This window comes from Aphelocoma coerulescens, chromosome 13, assembly GCF_041296385.1.
Source record: "Aphelocoma coerulescens isolate FSJ_1873_10779 chromosome 13, UR_Acoe_1.0, whole genome shotgun sequence".
Lineage (NCBI taxonomy): Eukaryota > Metazoa > Chordata > Aves > Passeriformes > Corvidae > Aphelocoma > Aphelocoma coerulescens.
Genome location: NC_091027.1, coordinates 16948600 through 16962398, shown reverse-complemented (window position 1 = coordinate 16962398; position 13799 = coordinate 16948600). Strand labels below are relative to the sequence as shown.

The 13799-nt window shown below is 42.4% G+C and overlaps 1 protein-coding gene across 1 annotated transcript in view; it reads right to left on the bottom strand.

Annotated features, from left to right (window-relative positions):
- Positions 1–202: 202 nt before the first annotated feature.
- LOC138118368 (protocadherin alpha-2-like) overlaps positions 203–13799 on the bottom strand; it is a 90781-nt gene continuing 77184 nt past the window's right edge. Inside the window, exon 4 of the mRNA XM_069029306.1 lies at positions 203–2575. Coding sequence (XP_068885407.1) covers positions 2265–2575 — 311 coding nt within the window. The 3' untranslated portion in view covers positions 203–2264. The remainder of the gene's footprint in view (positions 2576–13799) is intronic.

Genomic DNA, 13799 nt, shown 5'->3' with positions numbered 1-13799 from the left:
AAACCACATCTAAATGTACTTGCATAGCACATTTGCATAAAAGAACAGTTCGTCCCCAAAGCTTAAGTTTTTTCCTCTTGTCTAGTCTTTAAAAGTGAATCAAGGATTCTCTTTCTTGAGTAGCACCTTTTTATTGCTAGTAAAACAAGACTGGTAACAAAAGAAAACTCTAAATAGACCACATGAGGCCATTGGTGGTTCATGCTTTGAGATATGAATTCTTTTATTAGAGCTTTTCTGTGATGTTTTAAGACTTGCTGCAGGTTCTCAAAAATGAATAGGAATTGTTCTATTCTGAACTGTCAGCAGTTTGGAAACTTAAAACATCCAGGACATGTCTCAAGAAATCCAGTTGTTCTCTTTGATCCTAGATTAAAGGGCCTGTTAGAAATTTCAGAGCTATGTAGTTTCTTACACAGTTCCAATTAACACGACACTTGAGCTTTATTCTGTGAATGTACAATAACGTAAAAAACTCCTTGGAATTCCCTCATCAGCTATATTCTATTTAAAAATACATGTATTGGTTTTATATCAACATCCTCAGCCACATTCAATACTCCATTTATACCCTTAGGTTTAGTAATTCACAGAACTTCAGCTTCACAGATTCTTACCAATAAATCCCAAAATGCATGCATGGCTTGGTTTAAGAAAGATATTTTACTTGTGTTTCATACACAAAAAAACTGATAATCAACAGTGGCTTAAAAAATTAACACTACTCCACTTTTTCACAAGTGTACAAAAAAGAAATAATGAATTTACATTCAACAGTAAAGCTTAAAAGTCCACTCTAATAATAGTTGCATTGACATTCACATACACAAGCACAGAATAAATATTTCAGGATTCTTATAAGAGCATACAGCATACATACAGTACTTGAATTTTACATAAGGAGTGTTAGTAGGGTCAGAAATTCATAATCTCATAGAAAAGTAAAACTAAAATCAGAAAAGGTTGTGTGGGAGGTAACACCAAGGTACTGCACAGAGCTAGCAGGTTAATAAATCCATTTGTGTGAGGAGTTTGCTTCTGCTTCTTCATATTAGGACAGTTTGTTTGCAAAGGTGTATTCAAAGTGCAGAATAATGCAAAAAAAAAAAAAAAAAAAAGAAGATAATCTTGTATTTATTAATACATGCAAGAGGCAGCCCCCAAGTCACCCGACAGAATAAAGCTGTTATTGGCAAGTGGCCGATATAATACAGATGTTTCAGGCAATTTTTCTAAAGCACTTTAATAGCAGCAATTGTAATTTATAATGGCTCTAGATTGACTTCTGTTTGGGTTAAAGGGCATCATATTTCTTTAACATTTACAGCTATATTTCTTTATAAATAAATATCTCAAATAACAAATAGCATAGCTAATGTTACTTTTTTCTCTCTTTTGCATAAGTGTCGTGGAAAAACTCTGACCTTTTCAGAGACATAATGTGCAAAATAATGTGGAAATAGGGACACAGAGCATCACAGTTACATTCCTGGGATGTCAGCCCAGCCCTTCTTACACTCTGAGGGCTAGCTTTACCAGGACAATGCAGGGCTTTAAGGGACAATTTTTCCAATGGCTTGCTTGGTAAAGAGATATAATTTATGTTCTCTTAAAGAGCTGTAAATGTGAGGTTTCATTTGAAGCAGTGTGTACAATACGTCATGTATAGGAGTCAGTATTTCCACACAGTGACTTCTCAAGGTTTGACAAGTCTGCTCATCTCCTTTCAGACATTTTCTCCCCAGCCTGAACATCTCTGAACATTTGTGTTCATTAGGTGTTTCCTCTGTTGCATATTTACCAGCTCTTCTTGCATTTTATAATCTGATCTCATATCACCTAGCTGACATCTGCACACAAATATTTCCAATCAGATAGAGGGTGCACAACATTAAAACTTTTAAACCTGTCCTGTAAGTGTCATCAAGACAGGAGCACAGGAACCACAGTGCAGAGTCCAACCTCTCACTGGCTGTACTGTGAAGATTCTCCTTTTCGGCGTAGGAGAAAGGAAACTTGTGTCTGCTTTTTAGATTCTGAAAACAAGCCAGAGTGGAGAAAAAGAGTTAACACCAGACTTAATAAAGCTTTTAAGACAAAACCTGTTAAGCAATTTAGACAGACACTGAATTTCCTGCTGATTTTCTCAAGTCTGTACATACAGGAAATTTGTTAACAGTAGGAAGAAGTTGGGATTTGCTACATGGGAGAAATCTGCCATTATTACAAAAACTGGCTAAGAGGGTTTTTTCAGTATAACTCCCTCACTGGTCACTGTTCTCAGTGGTGCTGTTGCCCTTTTCTTTTTTCTCCTGAGTCTTGTTTCCCTTCTTCTTTTTCTTCTTTTTCTTGGTCTCTTCTTTCTTGCCAAAGGTTATGAAGTCACTTTTGTCAATTTGGCTGTTTGGTGGCTCCTGCCGGATGGAGATGATTGCAGGAGATCCCGGGATAATGAATTTGTCTGGCAACTCACCAGGACCACCTTGTTTGGAATTGCCGGGTCCAAATTTAAAGGTCCAGCTGTTGCTGTTCACACCAGCTCCCACTGGGGGGGACACCTCTCCTGCCTCAGGTTCTGAAAAAGTCAAAACAGCAAGAAAAGCTTAAAGCATCTTTAAACACAAGCACTCAGTGAGCAGCAGCTCTCTCTTTGAAAGCTCTGGCTTCAGCCTACAGTGACTCTCGGTTGCCTGGCTGCTCATCTGGGGGTTATCCACTGGTTCTTGCCCAGTCTGCTCAGTGTTAGCACACACTGACTCACTCCACGTACTGCTGGGCCCAACAGGCTCTGGATCCCATTTTGTTCTTTTGGATTTGAAGTGTTTGGAGTAAGAGATCACCGTGATGCAGCCCACTGCAGTGTTCTATAGCAGCAAACACAAGCACGTGCATTACATGGCCAAGGGGTATGCTTGAGGGTGCTGAGTCTTTTGGGACAGGGTTAGAAGAGTGGCCAGGGCAGGGTGTGACAGTCTTGGCATTATGCACATCCAGATGGGTATTTTAGCAAACCATCCTGTGCTGGATGTGTCCAGGAATCCTCATGTAGGGAAAGAGTATCTGAATGGAGGGTGCCGAGAGGGTGGGATGGAGCCAGGCTCTGCTTGGTGGTGCCGAGCAATAGGACAAGAGGTAACAGGACCAGATGCCCAGGAAGTTCCACCTGAATATGGGGAAGAACTCCTTTACTGTGCAGTGACTGAGCACTGAACAGATTGCCCAGAGAGGTTGTGGGGTTTCCCTCACTGGAGATATTCCAGAACCACCTGGATGCAATCCTGTGCCGTGTGCTCTGGGATGACCCTGCTTGAACAGGGAGGTTGGACCAGACAAGCTGCTGTGGTCCCTCCAACCTGACCCATTGTGTGATTCTGAGTTGGTGCACCCCAGAGAGGAACCTGAGGCCAACCAGCACGTGTGTTTGTATGTAGGTATGGATGCAATGTGGCTGAGCAGCAGACAGGGCCCTAGAGCAAAACCAGGAGTGAACTGAATTGCCTGGGCAGAGATACTGCAGGACTGCTTCCATCAGGGTGCACAATCTGGTCTCAGAAATATTCATGGTCTTCAGAGAATCATAGAATATCCTGATTATCTCTCTAGATCACAGTATTTTATACAGGCAAATATAAAATGAAGTTCTATCCCCAGTTTTAGGCTTGCAGTATGAAGCAAGTTTTAATTTTATTTCCATTATTTTGATTAGATTGAGTTAATCAGATTGAAATGTTTGCGTATGTTGCTCTGACAAGGACAATTTTCTAACATAATAAAATGCAACAAAATTAGGTTTTCCTATGAGAGAAAGCTTAAGACTTGGTTGTTTTCTTCCCTTTTAAACTTTGAACATTTGTTGTAATTTACATAACTCCCAATTTTGAATAGGAACAGCATATCTATTTTAATGTATCATGTTAACTGTTTAAACTGTGATCAGGGGAAAGCTCAATGATGCTAAAGCCCTCAAATCAAATGAAAACTTCTTATCTACACCCTAAAAGTGCAGTAAGAAAACATGGGGCTCTCACCCTTGTAACACGCCTTGTAGCCACACACAGATCCTCACAATACCACACAAACAATTTCAGTACCACTGATTAAGTCTCAGCATCACGTATCAGAGCTGTCCAGCTGAAGAGGTGAAGATATTTGGGGTAAAGAAGGAGGTGGGAACTGTGTTGGAAAACAATTTCAGAGGGACTCCATGTCCCTTGGAAGAGGAGGCAAGGGCACTGGACGGGGGAGAAGAAACTGAGAAGTTCTAGGTCTCCTACTGCTTAAAGAGGGCAGGAGGAGAAAACAAAACAGACAATCTAGAGGGAGATCTCCAATGTTTTGCCAGCAAACATCTGGGACTGACTGCTCTGCACTCCTGCAGCTGTAATGGAGAATGCCATATGAACTTTAGCAGCTCCTCTATTTCCTATTCTTTAACCATTCTTCGTCTTCTGTTACGTTTGCAGAATTTTCTATTTTACTAAATAAATGGTGTGTGGTGCATGCAGACATAAGGCTCTCCTTTTAAGTTCAAAAGCTGAAAAAACATGTTTTGCTGCTTGACAACCTTTCTCCTGCCTGGCAGCAAAACAAACAAGGCTGGGAAGCATGATTCCTTCTCTAAGCTTTTCTGTATTGAGGCAACATGTCCATGTTACAGAGCCAAAGAAATGAGTATACACGACACATGTCTGAGACCCTCTTTGAAAGAGGTTTGGCACATGGAATCTTTGGCATCTTTGAACCTCCATGGCAAGTGGACATGACGTGACTGCTTTTACAATGCGATGTTTAATCAAGAACCAGAGGAGACTCTGCACTTCTTTTCCCCCTAAGATTGTATTTAATGATGAAGAAGCTTTGACTTTATGTTCTTTCCAGGAACTGCTGACGTTGTTTTAGTGACCTTAACCTCTCTAGTCTCAAATAGCTTTTTTTAAGTTATTATTAATGTAAAAGTTCCTTTATTTTATCAGTTGTAGCTTTTCTGTAAATTTCCTATGGTTTTAACTATCAACTTCAGATCCTTTACATGTTTCCTGTAAGTAACAACAATGTCCTAGAAAACCCTTTCATAATAAATGCATTAATATGAACCAGCTTTCATTTCTGCTTAATAAATTGTTTTGTTTGGGTACCTTTTATACTACTTTTGTTTCTCTGAGATGATAAATTACACAGGTGGAAACTGTGTGTCTTGGCCTTTTTCCAAATTATTAATCAATTGTCTTTCTACTGCAATACAAAAATGTGAGCTTTCATATTGCACATAATAAATTAAGCCCTATTTGACAAATAAATCCTCTCTTTCTCCCAACAAGCCTGCACGATACGCACTCCAAACACTGGCTCAGACCCAATGCTCTTTTTCTGTTCCTGGCAGGAAAAGGACAGCTGAAGGTGACCTCAAATCATGGTTGACCCACCCTTGCTCTGGCTGGGGAGAACCCTGTAGCAACAAATAGTAGAAAAATTACTTTGAAGAGTACAGGGCCAGCACAGCTGAAACAGCAGGGTATGGCTGTGCCATTTGATGTCAGCATAGAAACATCAAATGATAGAATGGCCTGCGTTGGAAGGGACCCCAAAGCTCATCCAGTTCCAACCCCCTGCCATGGGCACCTTCCACTGGACCAGGTGGCTCCAAGTCCCATCCAACCTGGCTTTAAACACTTCCAGGGATGGGGCAGCCACAGCTTCTCTGGGCACCCTGTACCAGGGCCTCACCACACTTAACTTATATTCTTCCTAATATCTAATCTAAACCTACTCTCTGTCAGTTTGAAACCATTCCCCTTGTCCTGTCACTCCACACCCTTGTAAATAGTCTAAATCTTTCTTGTGCACTCCCTACAGGTACTGGAAGAGGCAATTAGGTCACCCTGAAGCTTCTCTTTTCCAGGCTGGGCAATCCCAATTCTCTCAGCCTTTCCTGGAGAGGTGTTCCAGCCCTCTGATCAACTTGTTAGGCTGGACACAGGACATGGGACAATGACAATGACTTAATGTTATCCATTTTACCACGTAAATACAGCAATGTGCAAGAATCCAGAGTATCCCTGAGGTACGGAGTCTCCCGCATGAAATCTCTTGCCAGACTAATGGGGTGCACAAACACATCTGCACTACTGAAATCTAATTCAGAGCAGGAACCCGACCCTTTCATCCAGTTCTGCCTAGGCAAATCAACTCACCAGATGAAGTCTGTAACATTTGTCACAAAAACATCTGCCTTTATGCATCCAAACACAACAAACCCATCACACCTACCCTAGAATCAGGATTCTGTCAGACTACAGGGGTTTGCTTGCACTTATGTGGGGTTTTGTCCCAGACCCCGAATATGTTTGTTGTCCATACATCTAAGCATTTTAATACTCCTTAATACTCGCTCAGCCAAAGGAAACTAATTATCCTTACTGCTGTGTGGAGAGCTTGCACACAAAACCACAGAGATACAGAATCTAATGAGTTGATAGCCATCATTTCCTACGAGTGGGGCTTCACCAGACCTCAGGAAATTTCTCTTCTGTGTGATTTACCTGATAACATGTGTGTTTATCTGTATTGGCAGGCTGGAAGGTCACAGTTCAGCTGTACTAACAATGTTGTGTGTTTAGGCATTTCAGATCAAGGATAAATGAAATTTACTACCTAGTTTCCAAGGCTTCCTTAAACACCACTTCTGTTTCTTATCAGCAGGAATTCAACAACAAAAGCTTTCTATATATGTGTTATTTTACATTTAATGGGATTAGTTGTACTTCTCTTGCATATTTTCTGCATCTTTAATTGAATGCTTCAAATTTTTTTATTAAACTGAGAGGAAAATCTAAATAAAACAAACCCTCTGGTTATATTTAGAACACTTAATGTAAACCATTACACTTCTTTTCTTCCTACAGCTACAGAGAGGGGGTTGCCAGAGTTCATACATAAAAGCTCAGAGTCTGGTGGTTTCCTGGGCTTTTCTTTATTCTCAAGAAATACATCAGACTTCATGTTCAATGACCAAATAATTAAATTTTTAAATGCTTGCATGCAGCAGAACCCAAAATCTAGGCTGCACCTGCAGGTCCTGATGCTTCTTTGCCTGTGTGTCTGCAAGCTAAAACAGGAGATGAACTTTTCACCCCATCCCTTTCCTATTCTCACCGAAATACAAATGTCTCAGTAGACTTTAAATGGAACCCAGAGCAGCAGAGACTCTGCAGTGGAGTAGGTCACATATTTAGCTGGCGTGAAAGGACTTCTAGGCTGTCTTTCAAGATACTTCTTTTTCCATCCCATGACTACTGGCTGAAATGCACAGGCAGACTTACACAGAAAAGACCTCCATATCCTCAAAGCACCTATCTTGAAAGCTGGAAGGAATAGGGTATGGTGCATAGCTCATTTTTTGTTTCTCTTCCAGAGGCATTTACTGGTCAGGTATTGTAGCCCTCTGCCTCTCACAGGACTTGAAAAACATAAAAATCCCAGTCAATAGGAACTTGGTCAACAAGCCCTAATTGCTCTGAAACACCTGATTTCCTACACAATGTCAGATATAGAGGGTCACGTCTGCCTGGAGAGGCTGCCCCACCCCTGGAAGCATCCAAGGCCGGGTTGGATGTGGCTTGGAGCAACCTGGGACAGTGGAAGGTGTCCCTGCCCATGGCAGGGGGTTGGAACTGGATGAGCTTTAAGGTCCCTTCCACCCCAAACCATTCCATGATCCTATGTGGATGTCACAGTCTCTCAGACTCCAGAAAAGGAGCAGGCTGCAGCTGAGTTGTGTCACCTCACTGATCCTCACTTGCATGCTCCAGGCAGTCCTGCTCTCAGCACACAGGTTTTCCAGAGGTCCCCATGCTCTGTGCAGGAAGCCCAGACATCTACAAGGAACCAGGTCCCTAGAATTTAACTTGTAGTAACTACAGGTACCTACATTTGTTTTTCTTAGAGAGTTAGGCACCCCTTTTCTAAATTCAGCCACCAGAAATGTAGTCATCCAATCTACCATGTCTAATTAAATTCCTGCTATGGTTTGTAAAGACACAGGCACCCTCAGAAGGCAGTTGAAGTCACCTGGTTTAAATGCTTGGTTTTAGAGGCATTGGAGACCATATCACTCTCTTTGGAGACCTTCTGGCTCTCTACAGCTCCCTGACAGGAGGCTGTCGTCAGGTGGGGATTGGCCTCTTCTCCCTGGCAACCAGGGACAGGACAAGAGGACATGGCCTCAAGCTGCACCAGGAGAGATTCAGGTTGGACATCAGGAAGAATTTCTTCACAGAAAGGGTTGTAAAGAGTTGGGAGGGGCTGCTCAGAGAGGTGGTGGAGTCACCATTCCTGGAGGTGTTCAAGGAATGACTGGACATGGCACTCAGTGCTCTGGTCTGGTTGACAAGGTGGTGATCAATCAAAGGTTGGACTCGATGATCTTGGAGGTCTTTTCCAACCTAATGATTCTGTAAAAAAAATCTGAATTTTCTTTGTTCCTCTCCTCTCTCTGCTGGAGCTGTATTATCTTTGGTTCTTTACAGATAAAGCCCAACCAGACAATTTACACTAGACAGCTAAGTTTTGGGTAGCTAGTGAAAAAGGAGCTGAATTCTACCCTCAGGAGCCAGGTAAGCAGCACCATGGCTCGGCAGGTGTTGTACTAATGACCATGCTGGAGTATTTCAGAAAAAAGAAGTAGTTTGAAACTAATCTCTTTAACATTGACAACCACAAAAAATCCTGGGCAACTGTTTGCAACTTCCTCAGCCTTAATCTTTTCACAGGACTTTCACTTGGGTAGGCATTGGCCTCTTCTGTCCAGAAATGCTTGAGAGACCACAGCCATATTCTTAAGGTTGCACCATTTCCACCCCTTAAAAGGCCACATTTTAGTTATGACAGCAATGACACCAGTACAGCTCAGAACCTCTGGTGCAGAACTCCAAAGTACAGGTCTGTCACTGAGATTTAAGGTGCTGTCTTTTCAGATGTGGAACTTGCAAATTCACTCAATTGCAGGGCTGGCTTTCATCAGCTTGTAAAACCATCCAAGCTGAAAGGTAATGCTGAGCGATGGGTACAGTCTGAAATTGAGATGTCTTATAAATTTGGGGCAAAATGTCTGCTCACAGAACATATCATCACTCAGCCCAGGAATCAATACCCCATCAGGTCTGGGCTATCCCATCAGTCCTGCAGTTTCTATCTCAGTGACATTTTTCTCGCTTTTGGGGAGGCCACGTGCTTTTTCCTGACCCTGTATAGCCCCACAGCTCCAATCTGGTGTTTACTAAGAACAGGTGGTGCTCACTTCCCATAATGCGAGCTGCCCATATATTCTGAGGGTCATGCACATCATCTCCACTTCCTATGCCTCTGCTGCTTTCTTAAAGAACCCTTGTCAGAAGAGGGCTAACTCATGTTAGAACAGATGTGCCCCTGCTCAAGGGGGAGAAGAGGAAAGCGTTTCTGTGCAGACTCTGTCTCCCTGCAGAGACATGTTTGACTGTGTGACATGCTCAGCCAAGACAGCAGCTTGTTTTCACTCTGTTCCACCCCTCCACACTCACCACTTTGTTCTCGTCTCTAAAAACGTGGTAGCTCATGGAATCAGAAAAATAAATTAGATAAAAGCTTTCAATCAAAACTTCTATTAATGTTAAATTTAAAGGAAACATTTTTCAATGTTCTTTTTCCAGACAGCAGAACATGCAGGCTAAAGCCACCGTAAGACTCAGAATACCCCATCATTAATCACAGCCCCTTCTGTCTGCAGGTCAAAGTAGCAAAACACATTAATTAAATGAATTTATTTAAAACTGAGATCAGGCAATAAGCAGGAAGCAAACTGCAGGGAAAGCTAGTCATTAACCTGATTTCTCTCTTCCCTGCCTCCTCCACTGATGCTGTACTGACTGCAGCTTCTGCCTCTGGCAGGCTTAATGAATATTCACCATGATAAAGAGTCTGAAACAGCACATCCAGTGCAAACAGCATGCACTGAAAAACCCTCTCTGTGTCATTTGGAGGATCTCTGTGGACATTCTGGCTTCACAGATCATCCCTAAGCCTTTTTGGGATTAAAAAGCCCATTTAATCTTTCTTTTTTTTTTTTTTTCTGAAAAACAAAACAAAAACTCAAACCCAGAAAAAAAGAAAGTGAATAAAATCCATCATCAGCATGATGAAATGACAGATATAGAACTGAAAGACAGAAAAATTATTCAGTCAGGATAAAATGGAACCATTTTAACTATCACTTTGCCAAACAATCCCAACCATCTCTAACGACTTTGTCAAATTGGAGTATCAAACAAAACCTCAAATAATTCTCACTCTCTCTCCTCCCATCTCTTTGACCTGTTCTGCATTAATGAATCAGGAGGAATGAACAAAATGGAAACTTCTCCCCACCAAGGAGCCTGTAGCTTTAATCCAGTGCTTGGGTTTAAAGTCAGTATCATTAAACAGGGCAATTATAGCACACATGTAGTGGGAGATTTGTAACCCCCCTCTGCTCCAACATCCAGGCACAAAGCAGGGGGTGGGCACGGAGGTCACTTCCAGCTCACTCTCAGGTTACTGTCCGCGCTGACACTGACAATTAATTTAAATAGAGATTATTTACCTCATTATGAAAAACCAATCTTACATGGCTGTATTAAAGTAATTGTCTCAGCTATCAAATAGCTCTGCCAGCATATTCTGAGATATATGAAAGCATAATTTGATTTGCTTGCTACCACAGCCTGAGCACAGCCCAGGGTAAATGGCTTCTCGAAGCTGCTGAAGGAGCAAACAGAGCATGGTGTCTGCAGCTCCTCTCACTCTTCTTTGACTAAAAGAGGCTTTTCCTCCCATAAAAATATCAACTTTCTCAGGTAATATCCTTCTACTGCTGTACTTGTGCCCAGTCCTGCTCCCACAGGTAGAATTTTAACCCTTCCCTCCCCAAACTGAGGTTAATCTGCTGCATCCCTGAGACAGCATGTGCACACATCCAGGATGCTCCTTATCACCTTTTTAGCTCTAATCGAATGTTGGACTGGGGGATGCAGCATTGAATGTTTGTGTCACAGGCAGAGGTGATTAGAGAGACATTACTCCTGCAGTACAAGAAAAAATATCTTTGGGGGGGGATATTTCCCCATGTCTGCAGGCTCACAGTGCTTGTTTTTAAGAGTTCATAGCTGAAAACTAAACAGTCCCCCCCTCGCCCTGCCCAAAAAAAAAAAAAACAACCCAAACCCAAAACCAAATCAACCAAACAAAAAACCCCAAATTATTTTCATCGTGTAAATATGTTCTCAGTGCAGTGTGGGCAGTTACAGCACCAGCCATTCTGCTCTTGTTTTAATGCAAACAGTAAGGTAAAGAGCAGCGAGTAGTGCAGGAAAATTGAAGTTGGAGCTGGGGGGACTGCTCTGCCCCTCAGGACCTGGGAAGGGTGTGGGCAGTGGCTGAGGATAATGTTTCCCTGAAGACCCGTGGTGGGTTGGTCTTGCTACCACAAAGGAAAGGCTCTTCTTTCCTTTCGCGTCAAACCAGGTGCTATGCAGCCTAAATGCCCTAATTAAATGTCCTTAAATGCCCTAAACTGAATGAATAGAGCAACAAGCAGCTACCCAGACCTCTGCTGAAGGCTGATTTCGGGAGTGCTTGGTAACACATCCCAAAAAGGTGGACTTTGAGTCTGATCTTAAAAAATTTTTGAGCTTTGTGGATCACATCTTTTGTATGTGACCAGGAGCAGGGATGGCACTCTAACCATTTTCAGGAGGCTGCTGCTGTGGGTGGGATTTGCCTCCGTTATATAAGGAAATACTGTAAAGAGAGCAAAAGTCACTGCAGAAGACAAAGCTCTGAATGTCGGGAGGACAGAACATGTCTGTGCACTGCTTAATCTATATTATGGAAAGCCAATTCTGGTTACTGTCTTCTGTCTAATTTAAATAAAAAATAATTTTATTCTAACATACGAGCCCTTTTATGTGAGAGACAACAGGCTCACCGAGCATCATAAATCCTGCTGTGAAGGTGAAAAGGAAGAAGCATTTCCTGGCTGCTGCTGGAGCCTGTACCAGTGCCCTGCAGCCAGCCAGCCCCCTCCTCCCCTTGCTCTCTGCTAGATGAGCTGTTGAACGGACGCCAAGAGCACAGACAGCTCTTTCCAGGCATGTCCTGCCACTGGGGGCCACTCTGCTTCCATGGGGTGATACAGGATCTGCTTGGACTCCTGTCTACAGCCACTGCAGCCACCTTCTGCCTCAGCCCCCATCTCGAAGGCTGGCTGTGATTGATTCCCCAAAGAAGGAAAATTTCAGGTTACTTAACGGGGAGGCAGGATTAAATGTTCTAGTATTGAATTTCTATTTACAAGGGCCTGGAGTGGCAGGACAAAGGGAATGGCTTCAAACTGACAGAGAATAGGTTTAGATTAGATATTAGAAAAAAATCCTTTACTATGAAGGTGGTGAGGCCCTGGCACAGGTTGCCCAGAGAAGCTGTGGCTGCCTCATCCCTGGAAGTGTTTAAAGCCAGGTTGGAAGGGACTTGGAGCCACCTGGGCTAGTAGAAGGTGTCCCTGCCTATGGTGGGGGGGTGGAAAGAAGATCTTTAAGGTCCTTTCCAACCCAGGCCATTCCATGATTCTGTGACTCTATGTTTTCCTGGACAGGCTTAGATTGGTTTCATTTGTGTCCATCTTGGAGAGTGAACACTGCTAAGAGAATTGACTTCAATTCAGTCCCTCCCTCCTGCTTACCCTCAACAAAACTTTATCAAGTACCAGTCTCTACAGCTCTGAAAACCTTCCACAGGTACCCTTACCTGAGCACAGTCCACATTACTGCACAAACAGCAGAGTCCAGCACAGCTCCCAAATCCAAGTGCTGGTAGGCAAGAGAGAATCCCCACTATTTAACTGAGCACAATTAATAGAAAGACAGTAACTATGGAAACTTGAAGCATCAATTTTAGCCTTTCAAGGCAGAATCTAATTTTAACCAACTAATTGGGTGCTTGAAGTGGTAGTGAAAGAAAAAGGGACACGTTTTTGTCAGTGCTCTTAGAGGCATCTATTTTAAACATGAATGAATGTGTGAGCTTCACCATTTAGAGAGGATAGGACAGTAATGGAACAGGGTCACATGAGAAATGGTCTTAGAGATAATTTTTTCTTTCTTTCTCCATCATCTATGTTTAGCTTACAGACTTCAACCATTCCTCTTGTATATGGCTCTCACCCCAGTAGCCCAAACCATTGCAATCTCCAGGCCAGATGATTACAAGGTAAAGCTTTCTGCTTGGATATTCTTTAAAAACCACAAACACACAAAGCTTCAGAGTGGGAAATGCAGTTCCTTGTCTCTAAGAGGCTGAAGGTGGCTCTGAACATCAGAGCTGACACCTGTTCCCTGGCTCCCTCTGGCTCTGATCTCAAATAAAGGGATAATTTTACCAGTATTTTATAGATGAAACCTGAAACTGGCCTTTTCCCTATCTGTGAAGAGGAAGAAAGGGTACTACTAATGTTTAATTTAGTTTGGTTTTGTTATCCCCAACTGATTTCACAATATTAAAAGTAAACTATACCATACAGATACATAAAATTAATTTAGGCCTACAAAATCCTTTAGCTGACCTACTTTGACTAGTTTACCACTAAACCTCTGCAAACTTCTCCTCTGAAAGCCAATTAACTAAGTACTAACCAATGTCTATTTTGATTCTCTCCAACGTGGCTGTTAGCCAGCAACCTGCCCTAAGAGATGTCTGTCACTGTAATACCTTCCACAAAATGGGGCTGTAAAACT